The sequence below is a fragment of the Chaetodon auriga genome, chromosome 3 (assembly GCF_051107435.1).
Source record: "Chaetodon auriga isolate fChaAug3 chromosome 3, fChaAug3.hap1, whole genome shotgun sequence".
Lineage (NCBI taxonomy): Eukaryota > Metazoa > Chordata > Actinopteri > Chaetodontiformes > Chaetodontidae > Chaetodon > Chaetodon auriga.
Window position 1 is genome coordinate 6,023,059 of NC_135076.1, and position 17,246 is coordinate 6,040,304.

Below are 17,246 nucleotides of genomic sequence, written 5' to 3' on the forward strand. Positions count from 1 at the left end.
CATGGTCGGGAAGATTTGGCGTGAGCAGAGACGGGAGCTGGAGTATCAGTGTACAAAGTCTCCGCCCCATAAGGAGTTGAGTGGGACTGTAGGCACAAGATAATGGAGTAGTTCTATAGGCTAAGAAAGCAAGGTATGGATCTTGTGCTTTCTTTAGCAGTCTCTTCACTGTCTGTACGTGGCGCTCTGCTTCTCTGTTACTTTGAGCAAACTTGGGGCTGCTAGTGATGTGTTTGAACCCATATTTTGCTGCAAAGTCTGTAAACTCATGGCTTGTAAACTGTTGTCTATTATCACTGTAGAAGACTTCGGGGATGCCATGCTGTGAGAAAATGGACTTGAGATGCACTATCACATCCTCTGATCTAGTTGGTGTTAGCTTTGCGATCTCTACAAATCTAGAATAATAGTCCACTACAAGCAGATAGTTGCTGTTGTTAAGAGTGAAAATCTGCAGCTACTTTCTGCCACAGCCTGTCTGGGAGCTCACTTGAAATCATTGGGTTGGGATATTCTTTGATGCATGTCCTGCAGTTTCTTACCAGTTTGTTTATTTGGCTGCCTATTCCTGGCCACCACACTGCTTCCCTGGCTCGCTCTCTGCACCTAGTCATACCCTGATGTCCCTCATGTAACAAATCTAGGACCAAACTGCGCATGGCTGTGGGAATGACCAGTCTGGAACCTTTGAGTAGCAGTCCGTCATGAACAGTGCGTAAAGCTCTCTCTGGCCAGTAGGCTTTCACTGACCCTCTGAGTTGGCTACGGTCTGGCCAGTCTTTCTGGCAAAACGCCATGATTCCTGCACAAACACTGTCCTCTTTTAGCTGTTATCTCAGCTGTGGTAGGTTGAACTGGCGGGCAGGTTGTTCACAATCTCATAGTGTCTTCCATTAAACTTTTGTCACTGTCCTTAAAGTTGTGTTTTGGGTGACAGGTGCCTGTAGGAGGGTATCTGCTGCTAACAGGGCTTTACTTGGGGTGTAAAAGATAGAGTAGCTGTACCTCATCAGTCTGAGTCACAACGGCTGGATTCTTGGGGGAAGTTCTGTTAGTGCTTGGTGGCCCAACAGACTGACGAGTGGCTTGTGATCAGTTACTAATGAAAAGTGTCTCCCAATGGGAAAGTCTTTGAACTGCTCACAACCCCATGTTAATCCCAGCAACTCCTTCTCCACCTGTGCGTACCTCTGCTCAGCGTCCGCCATGGAGCGTGATGCATATGCCACTGGTCTCCACTGCTCACTCTCTCTGTGTAGGAGTCCTGCACCTACTCTGTATGATGATGCATCTGCAGACATTTTCAACTCTCTGTTGGGGTCATATATTGCCAAAACTGGAGCTGAAGTTAGATCAGTTTTTAGTTGATCAAAGGGTTTTTGTTTGCAGTGCCCCAAACCCACTGCTTTTTCTTTGAAAGTGGGTCACGCAGTGGCTTATCTTTCTCTGCCAGACCTGGGATGAATTTCCCGAGCTGATTGACCATTCCAAGGAAGCTGCGGATTTCTCCTGTGGTTGTAGGCTCTTTCATCTCCCTGATAGCACGTGTTTTGCCCAGGTCTGGTTTGACCCCTTCTGTGGACAATATGTGACCCAGAAACTTTACTTCACATTTGTTTAGCTCACACTTCTCCATGTTCAGTGTGACTTGCTTCCTGGAGCTTTTTTTAGGACAGTGTGGAGTCTGGTGTCGTGCAAATGTTGGTCTTTTCCCCGAACGAAAAAGTCATCCATATGACAAACAACTCCCTGTAGTCCATCCAGTATCACAGACATCCTCCGCTGAAAGTGCTCTGGGGCCGACGCTATGCCAAATGGTTAGAGGAATCTGCCAGCCTCTGTTAGCATCTAGCTTGCTGAAGAGAACCAAGTGTCTGTTCAACTGAAGGCAGGATGTATTTCTCTCTGCAGACTGCTTCATTGAGGTGAGTGAGGTCGACGCATATACGCACTGTGCCATTCTTTGATGGTACTGGAACCATGCCTGTACACCACTCAGTAGGCTCCTTGATCCTCAAGATGACACCACGTCTCTCCATATGTTCCAGCTCTGCTTTCACTTTCCCTAGCAGGGGGATGGGGACTCATCTTGGAGTTGCAAGAGAGAAGGCGGTGGCATCTGGCTTTAACTTGATGGAGTATGGCTGCTGCAACATACCTAAACCCTGACAAAGCTTTGGGTATGACTTGTCCATCTTAGTTTTGTCAATGCCATCTACTCTGGACACCAGGTTGAGTCTGACACTTGCTGATCTGCTTAGTAAAGTTGTATGTAGATCCTCCAGTACATATACTTTGTCCTGTATTGCAAGCTGTCCTTTGCTTGGTGTCTCAATGTACATGCCAATGACTGACAGGGGTTTACCACCTGAGCCAAACAGTGGTATGTCAGGTTCAGCTAGATGAGTGTCCTCAGCTATGGTGTGATAGGTCTGTGCTGAGATAACTGTGGTATCAGCACCTGTGTCTATCTTAAATCTGACTTTGTGCTGTCTTTTAGTTAAATCTGCAAACCATGGGACTGTGCCTGCATTAGCTGAGCCTAGAAATAGAGGTGTGGCATTAGAGGTGCCGGTAGTTTCTATTTCATACACTGTCATAGCTGATCTGCACACTTTGCTGTAGTGTCCTTTTTTTCCACAAGAATGGCATGTTACCTCTTTGGCTGGGCACTGTGATTTCCTGTGGCTGCATCAATGTCATTTTTATTGTGCCATCTGAGATCTGTTTGCTGTCCTTTTATCACTTCTGACTGTCTTGCCATGTTGACCATGTTTTGTACGGTCAAACCTTTATCCAACTACATTTGCTCGGACAGGCTAGTGTCTCTCAGTCCCACCACTAGACAATCTCTGATCAACTCGTCATGGAGTGCGCCACAGTTACAGTTTTCAGCTAATGCATATAGAGCAGTAATGACGGTGTCTACAGTCTCATTATCCTGCTGCACTCTTTGGTTGAATCTTGCTCTCTCATAAATCACATTTTTCCTGGGCATGAATTACGACTCAAATGTCTCTTTTACCATGCTGTATTGTTGTCTTCCCGCCTCTGAAAGAGCTTGACCACGCAGTATGTCAACTGCTTCATCATCCATGCAGTAGATTAGCGTGTTAACTTGATTGGCGTCTGAGCTCAAATGAAGACTGCTGGCCAGTCGGAACCGTTAAAACCTCCATATCCATCTCTCCCAGTCATGTGCTTTCGTGAAGTCGAACGCTTCAGCAGGCTGAATAGTGAATGAAGCGCTTGGCTGCTAGCTGTGGAGGTTGCATGACTGGCATGCTGGCGTGAACATCACCACAGTTAACATGGAGAAAGCACATTAGAAATGTAGCTAATAAATATAAAGAAGTAATAAATGTCATGAGATGTCTGGCAGGAGCTGACTTGCATCACTGAAACACATATATGTAGCCCTAGTGCGATCGCGATTGGGTTACAGAAGCATTGTTTATGGTTCAGCAGCAATATCTGTATTAGCAGACCTGAATACCATACAAGCTCAGGCCTTAAGATTATGCATCAGGAGCAGTTAGAACTTCACCAATATGTGTAATTCAAGTTGAAGCAGGTGAGATGCCATTAGGGATACATAGGATGCAACTGATGCCAACTACTAAATACAAGGGGACATGGAGACAGCCATCCTGCAAAAAGAGTGGTGCAGATATGTTGGGAGAAGGACAGGCCATACAAAGAAAGTTTTGGCTGGACAGGAAATCAAGTTGCAAGAGATGGAAGAGTATATAATAAGGTGACTGAGGATACTGTTGTGTGGCCAGTTAGACCTGTATGGACATTAGAAAACCCTTGTGTTGACCTAGAACTACTCAGAATTAAGCTCTGTAATAAGAATACTGATTTAATTAATGAATATTATAGTTATAAATACTGGAAATATAAAGAATGGGTTCAGATTTTTACAGATGGATCAAAGCATCCTCAAACAAATGTAACAGGGTCTGCAGTTGTTGTTCCCAGTTACAAAGTAGGATTCAACAAGAAAACATCAGACTATTGGAATATATATACAGTTGAGCTATATGCTATACTAATGGCATTAGAGTGGAGTGGGCAGATTAACTGCAGTCATTTATTAATATGCAGTGATTCAGTGTCAGCCCTTGCAAGCGGTTCATCAGGAACAGCCTACTTTTGTACTTTTACTTGAGTAAGATCTCAAATACAATACTTTTACTGTACTTAAGTACAGCATTACTACTTTTGTGCTGAGCAGCTCCTCCCTTTCCATTCTGTGCATTGCATTTTGGGAGAATAGTGTCCCTCAGCAGCACACTTAAAAATCACATATTTAATAGTCTGAATTTTGGCATTTTTCCAGTGTGAACACACCACATACTCAAAACCTGATTAGAATTAATTTGCAGCATTCAAGCACAGCTTTGGTTTGTATTGTTTCCACTATAAAAACAAAAGTGAAAGACAGCTGAAACATTCTGTGGATGATGAGTGAATGAAGTTTATTGAAATTTAAAAGGCTCCAGGTCTTCAGTACTGCAGCATAGTCTGAAAGATAAAAAAGTTAGAAACACTGAAAAGGCAGGTAAAATTAAAAATAAACAATAACAAACAAATAAACAGATTGGCTTCACAGGTCAAATCAGGAGAGACTGGACTTTCATCCTGAGGTGCTGTATAGTTACTGTTTTAATATTACTAAGACATTGCTGCACCTTTGCATGTTCTTTGTGGCAGATGAAGGATCGTAGCCATGATATTAGATACTGTATACTAGTCCCCTCCAAACACAAGGACCACCCTTCAGAAAGTTTGAGCACACACCAAAAATATTTGGTTTTTCTTTATGATAATTCCTCTATTGAATTGCATTTTCTTTTTTTAAATTTAGATCTACATAACTGCTGGTTATTTACTTTGTAGGTTGGTCTAAATATTGAGACTCATGTCTGGAACTGACCACTAATAATTCCACCATGTGTTTGTTCGTCTTTTTACTGTAATGTAGCTCATAATTTCTCAAGCTTGCTAAAAATAGAATGTCCCCAGTTTTCCATAAGAAAAATACGACAGTGTCTTCAGTAGCAGATAATACCCTGCTCAAATGTGGAATCAAGCTACAGACGAGTAACATTTACAGTTTAAGAAAAAAACTTAACAGTAACATAATCAATTACACGTGTACTTGAAGGAGCAATAGCCAATCAGAGACAAGAATTTACCTTACCCAATTTTACTGATGTTTTTCTTTTTAAAAAAAAAAATATTATTTTTGTGTGAAATCATTAATATCTCAAGACACAATGAACAACAATGAAAATAGATCGATGATCGAACATTGACTGAAACCAAAACAGCAAAGAATTTCTGTTGCTCGTAGAAAAAAAAAAATTAGTATCACATTGCTGACAGAGCGCTGACAGAGAGGAAATTTGAAGAGTGACTGCAATCAAAATGAAAGGCAGCTGATCATACCCCCTATGTCACGTTGCTTCAGATGGAATCAGCACAAGTACAACAACTACTGTAATCTTTTACTTCAGGCCAAAATATGACTTTGAGCAAAATTAATAAGGGGCATTGATCTCTCCAGCAGTGTTCCTGAGACTTTGAGCTCTGGGGCTCTTCTAGAATCTCATGGTTGCCCAACACTTTAAGACATTTTTATGTTGCTTTTTTTTTTAATTAATCACCCATCAGTTTGTCACATGCAGCTGTGTTTTTTCTCTGACAGAAACTCACATCAGCAATCCAGTCGGTGAAGGAAGAGGTGCGAGTGAACACCGTGGGCTTCTTGATGGTGTTGCATCCTAGGCCAGAGCCGAAGCTGGTAATCCCCTGCACGTACCATTTGCCACCAGCACCCTTGCAGTTCAAAGGGCCTCCTGAATCTCCCTGCAGACACAGACAGAGGACAGGTGAAGGCAACAGATGGATACAGGGTGAACCTGCAGTTCTTATTGTGTTGTGATGACCAGATGAGGGGAGCGGTACATACTTTGCAGCCAGAGCGAATGTCACCACCAGCACAGACCATTGTGGTCTTCACAGTGCTGCCCCACCAGTCTCTGCGGGCGCAGATGTCATGGCTGACCACAGGGAGGAGAGCCTGCTGGAGCTTAGGGGCACCGGGACCATACGCTGCAAGAAGTGCATGAAAATTATTAACATGAAACATCATCATTTGGTGGTTAGAGGGTCACTCTGTGCACCACCATGTTAGTTCAGAAAAAAATGTTCCTTTTAGAGCTTTTGACTTCTCCATAGCTCTGCAGTTAAAGTCACATTGTACTAATGAGACACCAAGGTATCAGAACTTTGATTGTAAAGTTATATTTATTCATATTTCATCTAACTCTCTACAAAAGAAAACAGATAAAAGCATATGACACACTGCACTATAACACCTCTAGAAAACAACCAATATATTAAACAAAGAAACGTAACTGTAAGAAAACCTTTTGTAATGGCAGCTGCTTTAGAGACAAATATGTTTTATTTGAATGTATGAATGTTGTGGGAAATAAGGAGACAATGCTTCTTAATTTGATTGAAATTAGATAAGTCAAAGGTACTGTGTCTCTACATTAAGTGCTTTTTTGGAGAATTTCTTTAATAGATATTAGGGTGTTTGAACTCCATACTGTTGTTATACTGAACCCGAATGTTGCCTTTTACCTTTCTATTTAAATTCAGAATAAACAGAATCCCAATCAGAATTCCTTTATTGATCTCCGAGGGGAAATTGTTTTTGTTCCAGGTGCTCCTGACAAGAATACAATTAGAAGAGAAAAAGAATGTGTGTGTGTATATGAACACACACACACACACACACACACACACACACACACATATATATAAAATTGTTTGATTGTTATTGTTTAAAAAAAAAAATCCTGTGCATAGTTTGGCAGATGTTGAAGGACCTCAGTCGCCTCAGAAAATAGAGACGACTCTGGCCCTTCCTGTAGAGAGCATCAGTGTTCTTTGCCCAGTCCAGTTTATTGTCAATATGTACCCCCAGGTACTTGTAGTCCTCCACAATGTCCACACTGATTTCCTGGATGGAAACAAGGGTTGCCGGTGCCTTGGTTCTCCTCAGGTCCACTACCAGTTACTTAGTCTTTGCCACATTTAGTTGCAGATGGTTCTGCTCACACCATGTGACAAAGTTGTCCACAGCAGCCCTGTACTCATCCTCATCACACCTACTGACACATCCAACTGTTGCTGATATTATACTGGTGGAATACAGTCCCATCAATGTGTTTATAATGTATCATAGGTCAGAATGAGTGTGCTGTCACATTCCAGACACTTACTGGAGATTCGTCCCCAGCCAGTGACGTAGCAGGGGTCATTGTTAGGAGCGATCTCTCCACTCTGTGGCACACAGGAGGCCTGCACCTTGTCATTCAGATCGGCAGGTGAGGCCAGTTTGATCATCGCAATGTCATTACTGAGCAACAAGAAAATAAAGAAACAGCTCATGGAAAAAAATTAGTAAATGAATGTCATTTTGATATTAATATTAACAGAAGAAACAAGACATGCTGTGCATCAAAACAGTATGCTAGCATGAATTAAAAGCATTTGTAATAATAGAAGTTACTTATTCTGCAGCCTCAGATCTTCAGGCAGGAAGTTCCAGAGCTGAGGAGCCCTGACTGCACAAACCAGGTCACCTTTAGTCCTGAACCTGGACTTCTGAACAGCCAGCAGAGTCCTGCCTGAGGATCTGAGGCTCGTGGCTCATAGGTGAGCAGCAATTCAGTAATATAACTGGGAGCTAAACCAGCAGGTCCTTTAAAGGTAATCAGTAAAATATCAGACTGACACTGACTGACTGACTGAAAGAAAGGATAGGAAGTGGAAAAAAGCGTCTTTTTCATTGGTTTTAAAGGGACACATCTGTGTCATCTGCATGACAGTGACCAAAAAAATCAATTAGTCTAAATCTGTGAAATGTCACTGTCCTGTTTCCTGCACAGCTTGTTTTTCAATTTGACACATAAGCTAAAAACAGCTGTATGGAGGAGTTACACACTCTTACCCACAAGCCGGGCAGTCAAAGTTGAAGTTCGGATGAACCACAATCTTCTCCACACTTCTTATCTGTTCATAGCCCTCCTCTTTGGTGAGGTCATGTTTGCCCAGCACCACACGGTAGGTAGGTCTGACACAAACATAGATACACACACTTTAGATAAAACCTTCATCTGACATGAGAATGACCAGTTAACTGCGACCTACCCGATGCAGTGGCCAGCAGTCAAGACCCAGTTAGGACTGAGCAGAGTGCCTCCACAGTTGTGAGAGTACCCAGAGCTGGTGAGATACTGCAAAGAAATCTGTGAAACACACAAGAGATGGATTTAGAGCCATGTATCAGGCATTAAGTAAGCATGTCATTTTATAAATAAAGCTGCTACAGCTGTGCTTTGTTTCATTTGTTACTCTCTTTATGAATGACTATGTGTGTCATTTCAATCCTGTTATTTCATTCTAACTATTAACAGGGTGTTGCTGAAAATAATATTCAGCAGACCTGCCCATTTATATACATTATGAACTACAATCATCTGAAACAATCAGAAATATTCAAACAGAGGCCTACTTTAAGAGATATGATTAAAGAAACATGTGAAGTAGATGGCAAATCTTTATCACCTCATCTGTCATATTGCCTGATTATTATCAACTCACCTGCCAGGGCCAGCTGTGGGGTCGAGCCTCTTCCCCGTTCACCACACGGCTCATCAAGGGCTGGTGGGAGGGCGTGCCACACCCGTAGGCTGGGCCACAGAAAGAACTGAAGTCACAAAGGCTGACTGAGCTCAGCACTGACACTGAAAGCTGTAACACTGACTGGAACTATTTCTCAGGGATTAGGTTGATCTTCCTATACGCAAACTTCAGGGGGAAAAACTCATTCTGAATGAATCAATCGCAGCAGCAGGTTGCATATTCAGAGGTATTTGAAGTGGTCTGAAACCCCAATTTTGGCAGTCCATTACATTTCGTAGATATTCGATTCTGGGCACAAAACACTTTTAAAGAGGTTTTGCCGAAACACAGAGCCAAAAACCCAGAGTAACATAAGGAGGGCTGAGGTCACACTCAAAGACTGGAGACATGATCATTTTAAAATCACGGAGATCAGATTGTGAAAAGTTTGCTTCCCTTCATCTACTTGCTTTTCTAATCCCTCCTGGAGATGAGGTTGACCAACTTGTCAGGAGAGTGAGGCCATGATAAAACTGTGTATTAGTCTGCATCTTAAATCCAGTGCAGTGCACACACAGGGCGGACTGCTGTGAGTGTCACAAGTCTAACTTAGACTAGAGATGACCTGTTTTAAATCATGTGGATGAGACTCACCGTAGGCAGCAAACAGCAGGACAAAGGCAACTTTCATCATGGTTCCTGAGAGTAGAGTGTCTGAGTGTGTTTTATGACTTTTATACTCTCAAAACTGAACAGTCATCAGAGATAAACACACAAATGCACCCACACAGTCCAATCTTTGACCTGGGAAACTCTGTTACCTGCTGCATGTGTTTCACCTGTCCTTACACAACCCCTCCAGAACCAGAACAAGGAAATAAAACAAAATAATTGACTCCAAGACTTCTGGTGGTTATTTACACTTTGGTATACTACGAGGGGATGGGAGTGTGAAATAACAATCCTACAGTGATCAATAAACACATCACCATAAGTTAATGGAGCTTTTGTTGACCTGAAAAAAAAGCTGAGAAATTTAATCCACAATGCAGAACTGACCCAAAGTGATTACTTGTTTTTGTTTGTTTGTTTGTTTTTGGCTCAAAAAATCTTCAAATTAAATGTGATATGGAATCTACCCCACAATATCACATAACCTGAAATCACTGATGTGCTCAGCACTGACTGGAGCTCTTTAAATTGTTACTATACACTCTGTGCATATGCACTCTATACCTTTTATAAACTGGGATATGTGTGTATATGTATACTGTATGTTTATGTGTATGTGTGTGAGTGTGCTCTGCTGTATATACTTTTTATAAATAAAGTTCTTTTAATTGAATTTAATGAAAAACAAATGAACACACAAATAAGAATCTTGAATCATAGTAACACAGAATTAGTTTCAGTTACATCATAGTTAACCAGCCTTAAAATCAACTGTGATGGAGTAAAGGCTCAATGAAAATGTGGATGCTAATTAATAAATTGATTTGGCTGTTAAACATTGAAAGTTTTTCATTCAATATATGTTCATGTTGTCCAGAGTCTCGAAACCTTCACAGAAACTACAAAACTCCCAGCAGCTGAGCTGTTTTTAGTTCCTCTCCAGTCTATTTCAATCATCTTTCCAGCAAGGTGACTTCCTGGAACTCTCAGCAGTCTTTGGTGTGAGCTGAAAGTCAGTTTGATCATAAGTTTGAGTGAGAGGTCCACAATGACTGCTACTTTGCAACTAGTTTGCTTTTTCATACTGAATTTTCATCTTTGCTCGGTTTGGGACTGTCTCTACTCCAGAATGATTCCCATTGAAAAGCTGAGGGAAGGTGGTTACAGGAGGTTATGGGGGTGGTGAAGTTCAGATTTGTGTGGACAATAAGCCACATCCTGATGACATGTATGCCTGATCAGAAGCGTTTTCAAACAGTTAGAAAGGAAAGATTCAGGGTTCAGAAGCTCACCAAGTGTGTGGGCAGCAAACTGGACACTTACCAGCTTGCATGTAAGTGGAATTGTAGCACAGACGATGCAGTTGTGGCACTGATATATCTCACATTGGAGCATTTAGACAAGCCCAAAACTGCAGCTTCTGAAAAGTTACATGTGGACTCATCAACCAGACCTCTTATTGTTAAGGATGATTCAGCCAGCACAAATAGTTAATCAGACATGATCAACTCCCATTGTTACTAACTCTCCTGTGTAGACTATTGTCTGAATGTTAAAGTCAGTGATTACAACAGTTGTACTGCAGCTACTTACAGCATTTGAAATGTCTGATGTCATTAATGTGCGTAGTGTTTTTCGTTGTTTTGGTTAAATGTTGTGCTTTGTGGTGTATGTGAAACAATGTCCACCTCAGGATACAAGACACATTTCAGAAAAATATTCTGATAATGAAGTTCAATCAAACCAAATTAAATCAAACATCATGATTAATTTAATGATCATATACTGATTGTGTCTGCTGTACTTTAATGTTGGGTTGTTATTTATATGGTGAGGATTCATTGAGGAAAATGTCATTGGACAGCTTGTATCTTCAGTTTCACAAATTTTTGAAGTATTAAACTTAGTTTTCATATGTAACACACACATTGTCAGGGATTGAATTAGTTCTTATCAAGGATTTGAGGTATATTTCTTTGGGGGATCAAGAAATAAATCATTTCTGTTACTGACAGTATAGATTTTAAGTAATTAAAAGATCAACATTTAAAGACAGTGTTACTGCCATTGGAGGTGTAAATCCTGTCTCACTATTTTAAGTGTGTGTCCTTGAGATTTCTGTCAGGAAAATCTGTCTAGCAGGGGCAGGTGGAAAGAACAAAGGCATGCCAAGACCTCCTCCAGGGTGGCAGGAGGAGCCAAAACACACAGCCTGTAAGGGAAAGAAAACACACAGAACACTGCAGTAACATGTACAGGACATACAGATAGAAATAGAATAGAAAATAACACAAGACTCGTAAAGGTGCTCTTCAGTTATCCTGAAAGATTAGACCTTGGACCTCTTCAACACTTTCCAGAATGTCCACACTTTGGACTCCTGCTTTTCCCAGAATATCCTCACTTTCCAACTGTTCCAAAAATGTCCTCAGTCTGGAAGTCTGACACTCAACACCCACACACACACAGCTGTTACCCTCACCTGACATGGTAGTTTGATCTTGTTGTCTGTTCTCAACATAATTGTTCGTTGCAGCCATACTTTTGTCTCTGTGACTTTCTACCTTTTGACCAGCATGCTAAAGACTTCCAGGAGTGCTGATTTGAGTTTATACTCCTTGTACTAATGTCTTTATATTAATTAATGCCTTTTACTTCATTTTCACTTGTTAGGATCTGCCCTTGTGTCTGTGTCCCTTTTCCCGTTGTGTTATTTGTCTGTTCCACTGTCTGTCTGAACCTGGGCATGGTTTTCTCCACTCCCTGCTCTTACCTGCCTGATCACCTGTGCACCTGTTTCCGCATCAGACTCATTAGACCAACAGTATGTAGCCTGGCTTTCTCCTCCAGTGGTTGCCAGATTGTCCTTACCCTTCCCGTGTCAAACTGTTTTTCTCTGTGTGAGTATCTCTGAGACTACCTCTTCAGAATTATTCTTGTGATTACATAAGACAGTGCTTGTGTTGGATTATGTCTTTTTTAACGTCCATTAAAATGTTTTCTCTTTTTCAGTGCCTTCCAGCCACATCCAGCATCTTGCTTTGCCTCAGTTCTTGAGTTTTGTTTGTGACATTTCCACTCTGTAAGAGTGCATCTTCTCTTAAGAGTTTTCTTTCTTGTTAAAGTAAATTTCCTTTGTTCCATCATTTCTGCCTTCCAGTCTGCATTATTGAGTCCAGTGAAACATTTAAAGGCTACGCCCTACGACAGCATGACTGAGGAAGAAGCTGAGAGGGCGCTGTCTAAGTGGTTAACTGGGGCAAGAGACAGAGGAGGACAAAGGGTGTCCAGAATGCTGTTAAAGCCAACTTAAGCATTTAAGAAACCATTCCCTTTTATTATGCTATTCTTTTATTAAGTGCTGTTTTGAGAAAGTTGAGAAACTTTTATTAAGGGCTGTTTTCATAGTTACAAGCATGTCTATGATGCTTTCATAGCTTGTTAAATAAAGTTGAATTTAAAGAGATGGTAGTCTAACCAGGTGCTCTGATGCTCTCTCTGCCATTGAAATACTTAATTTATTTGTGTGGTGCCACTACTCAGATTTGCCTGAGGCAATAGTATATAAGTGTAAACGTGTAAAAATGCTGTGTCACATTAACAGTAGTTTGTCTGTGAATGAGGGAGGCATGCATCATACTTTTATTGTGGTCAGTGGAGTAACAGAGATCAGGGATGGGCAATACAGCCCACAAATGGTTGGTATGTATGATAAATTAACAAGAAAAAATGTTCGTCTACTTTAGGGGTCCAGTGTCACTGCAGGTTTTCATTCCCACCAAGGAAGAGCACATCTGATGCAACCAATCCACTGTAATTGCCAAGTCAGGTTTCCTCCTGCTTGATTGCAATGAAAACCTACACTCACACTGGACCTCTGGAATTGACACAAAGTGTCCAGTGTGAAACCCAATTGTGTGCAATCTGCATGGGGCCAACAGCTGGGCCTTTCCTAACTCCCAGTGTAAATCTGCTTGAAATTAAAATGGTCCATTATAGAACTTGTTGACAAATCCACTTGCAACCCATATTTCAGCCTGTGTTTTCCCCATGTAGTTCCCACATAAAACTTAAAATCTGGGACCAAGATGGGTCTTGCATATGTTGCCCAGTTGGGGCCAACTTAAGACCTAGTGTAATCCTACATGAAACCCACATGGGCAATTGGCATGGGGCCAACATGGAACCTGCAGACAATAGTACTTGCAACCCATATTTCAGCCCATGTTTTGCCCATATAGTACTCACATAGAACTTGATGCTGGGAGCAAGATGGGTCCTGCGTATGTTGCCCAGTTGGGGCACACTTAACACCTAGTGTAATCCTGCATGAAACCCACATGGGCAATTGTCATGGGGCCACCATGGAACACGCGGACATCCCATATGAGGTCCATCAGATGATGGGGACCATTTTTCCGTCCACTTATTACCCACATGGGGCCCATATACAAATGTTGGCTCGGAACATGCTCTCCCACATACTGACAAATAGGTAGTTTATAGTTGTCCATATAAGCATGAAGTGAACATGTCATTGATGTCTGAAAATGATGTTAGAGTCCATGTTACACTGCTGTGAAATTCTAGTTTCCTATGTCTATGCACCTTTCATACTATGCTTCATTCTACTTGTATTCCCCATCCTGCTATCATCCAGCCCTCCCACACAGTGTGTAGTGGTGATGCAGGCACCTCAAGTCTGCCTCCATCTTCCTCCCTGAGCTGCAGAGAGAGGAACAAATACATACCTTTTCTATTCTTTTTTTTATTCTCAGATCACTATATGTCTTAGAAATAGCACATACACACATGTACATAATAACACACGCAGGCCCTGGCTGGCCGCTCAGCAGGAATCGTGATCAGGATTTGAGTGGTTCTCGACGCAGTGACATCATCACTAATTGATCCTCTTTTAAATTCTGACAGTAGTATAATGTGTTGGTGTATGTGGTTGCCATAGCAACTGGCCTATTTCAATGCAACGGGACATGGAGTGTTGCTGAAAGCTGGGGGTTCCATCATAACCAGCACATTGTGGTAAGCATCCTCTGGATGCCCTATAGACAGAAAGTCTACCTTTTATTGGTGGGTGCCATTTGGATCAATGACTTCTCATCACTACCAGCTAATGCTCTACATTCTGTCACCTGTGTTACCAGAGGGGAATATAGCAAACATATTAAATATGGCCAGTGGTTATGCTACCTGTCAATGTTATCAGCTTTTTTTTTTTTTTAAATTTGATAAATAAAGATTTTCGTGGGAAAATATACAGTATAATACAGTATAAATAACAGTAGGTCAGAGGTAGAGACGGGGACAATATGGGACAATCCCAGGAAAAACGGGAGGGTTGACAGTTCTGTGTTGGATACAGCCCTGTTGTTTCCCACCCACATGCCCACAGTCAAGCCTGGTGGACATCTGCACTCTACTGAGTGCATTCTTCTAGTTCCTCATGTTATAAATATGAAAAGAGAAATCCTATCTTAAGTAATGCAAATCTTTGCCAACTGTTTTCTTATGATTTAAAATACTGCAGTGCAAAACTTTGCATTGATTGGCCAACAAAGCCCCTGAGTTAAGAATATGTCAGAGGACTTGAGATCCACACTGTACAGAAAATGGCTGACAAGAGATCAATGTCAGAGTGATTAACGGTGTTAACAAAATGGCCCTTCACTCTGACTATCAGGTTGCATCTTAGTCAGGCCGTCGCTGATAAACATGTGATTTAAAGGGTGAACTCAACAAGTCATGGCTGTCTTTTAAACTGTCTTTATGTTCTCTCATCCCTCTGTGTACTTGTTTTCTTTGTTGAGTGAGTGAATCATCCTCTCCAGCTACAGTCTCGTCCACATCAATGGAGATCTCCACACAGGTCCTCACAGACCTCCCCACTCTTCCCCCTCGCTCTGTCATTGCCATGGAGACTCTAGCAAGTGGCCTCGCTACATGGCTGGACTTGTCAGAGACAGGCAATGCTTCACACAGGGATACAGACACTGACAATTTTTCAATCGAGAAGATGAAATAAATAGATTCCTCTTTTCCCTGACTGCCACCCATGTGTCTCATCCATATCTTTACAGTTCAACATTTATGTTCTTGACTTTCTGACTTTCTGAGCTCCTACTCAGCTGGGACTAATCATAATGCTGCCCGCATCAAGTATAAGTCCTTGATGCTTGCCTACAAAATTGCCACCAAAACCGCTCCGACCTACTTAAACTCTCTCATTCAGGTTTATGCTCCCTCTCGTTCACTACACTCTGCCCAGTACGGCGCCTGGTGCTGCCACCTCCAAAAGGCCCTAAGTCTCTAGTTAGACTCTTTTCTTCTGTAGTTCCCCAGTGGCGGAACAAGTTACCAAACTCCATTCATTCTGCAGAGTCCCCACTCGATCTTTAGAAAAAGACTAAAGACCAACCTCTTTACTGAACACCTTGTTCCTTAACAAAAAAAGAAAAAAAAAAACCTCTTGGTCAACTCTATGCATTTTTTGCATTGCTTCATAGCACTGCCTCGTACCACCTATGTCCAGTTGCACCACAAAGCGTTAGGGCACTTATTCTTGTTGTTCTCTTGTTCTCTTCTCTTGCTTGTGATGTATGGAAATCTCATATGTACGTCACTTTGGATAACAACGTCTGCCAAATGACAAACTGTAATTGTAATTGTAGCACAGTATAAAGACTTTGGACTGCTGAAGACTGGCTGCCAGATTGTTTCCGCTACTCGGTGGCATTGTTGGTCAGTTACCAGTGTCACTAGTGTCTTCGCACATTCAATAAATTCCTATTTTCCCTTACTCCCTGTCCACGAGTCTGCTATTGAGTCCTATTCCTACCTGAAACATAACAGCTGCAATATTAAAGTGGTAAACACATCAATGATCACTGATTATAATCTAATAATATATATTTTTTCTGAAATGGGTAATTCTGCACCATGAGTGCTTTTAGTTTTGGTACTACAAAGTATATGCTGATGCAAATACTTTTGTACTTTGACTTGAATAAGATCTCAAATCCAGGACTTTTACTGTACTTAAGTACAGTGGCATTTCTACTTTTATGTTGGGGGAAAAAAAGTAGAATAAAACTTTTAGTGTATCCAGCTTGAGCTGTGTGAACATGGGGCTGAAGAATACAACTTTGAAAGTGAAACAAATCTTAGTGTGTGGAGCTAGAAAGAAGTAAGTTTACCAGACCTCTGTGGCTGCTTCTCATCTCTGCTGCAGGCCGGTGACTTAAGACTGCATGAGCCGCTACGAGCACAAGACACTCCAATCCCCAACCAAACTGACCAGAAAAAAGACAATATCTCTGGTTTTGCTGCATCAATTTTGATTCCTATTTTCAAGAGTGCAGTGCTGATAATAGTATACAAGAAATCAACATCCTTTATCTTTTAATATATAAACAGGAAATTTTGTCATACATGCACCGTGCAAGGCAACTTTAAAAACTTGGCCAGTGGTTATGTTTCAACAAATAGACAAAGTATTACTAACAACAAATGTAGTTAGTAATACTCTTTTGGTTGTTTGAGGTGTTCCTGAGCTGATTTACCATCGTCTATGATTAGTTTTATTTTTATTCTGTGAACAGCTCCTTCATATCCATTCTGTGTCCGTCAGCAGCACACTTAAAAATCACACATTTATTAGTCTGAATTTTGGCATTTTTCCAGTGTGAACACACCACATACTCAAAACCTGATTAGAATTAATAGGCAGTATTTGGGCACAGCTTTGGTTTGTATTGCATTCACTATAAAAACAAAAGTGAAAGACTGAAACATTCTGTAGATGATGAGTGAATGAAGTTTATTGAAATTTAAAAGGCTCCAGGTCT

General features: G+C 41.4%; 1 protein-coding gene across 1 annotated transcript; it reads right to left on the minus strand.

The window, feature by feature from the left end:
* Positions 1–4,512: 4,512 nt before the first annotated feature.
* LOC143318467 (chymotrypsin-like elastase family member 3B) lies at positions 4,513–9,403 on the minus strand. Its single transcript, XM_076726827.1, has 8 exons — positions 9,364–9,403; positions 8,689–8,777; positions 8,236–8,333; positions 8,036–8,158; positions 7,305–7,441; positions 5,981–6,123; positions 5,725–5,877; positions 4,513–4,530 (listed from the first exon to the last, which is right to left on the minus strand). The coding sequence occupies exons 1-8, from the start codon at positions 9,401–9,403 to the stop codon at positions 4,513–4,515; spliced, it is 801 nt and encodes a 266-aa protein (XP_076582942.1).
* Between the last annotated feature and the right edge of the window lie 7,843 nt (positions 9,404–17,246).

Coding starts and splice junctions, on each gene's coding strand:
- LOC143318467 (XM_076726827.1), bottom strand. CDS start 9,403: ATGATGAAAGTTGCCTTTGTCCTGCTGTTTGCTGCCTACG. Junction 8,778..9,363: donor CCTGCTGTTTGCTGCCTACG/GTGAGTCTCATC, acceptor TCTGTGGCCCAG/CCTACGGGTGTGGCACGCCC. Junction 6,124..7,304: donor TGGCTGGGGACGAATCTCCA/GTAAGTGTCTGG, acceptor CACTTCTTGCAG/CGTATGGTCCCGGTGCCCCT.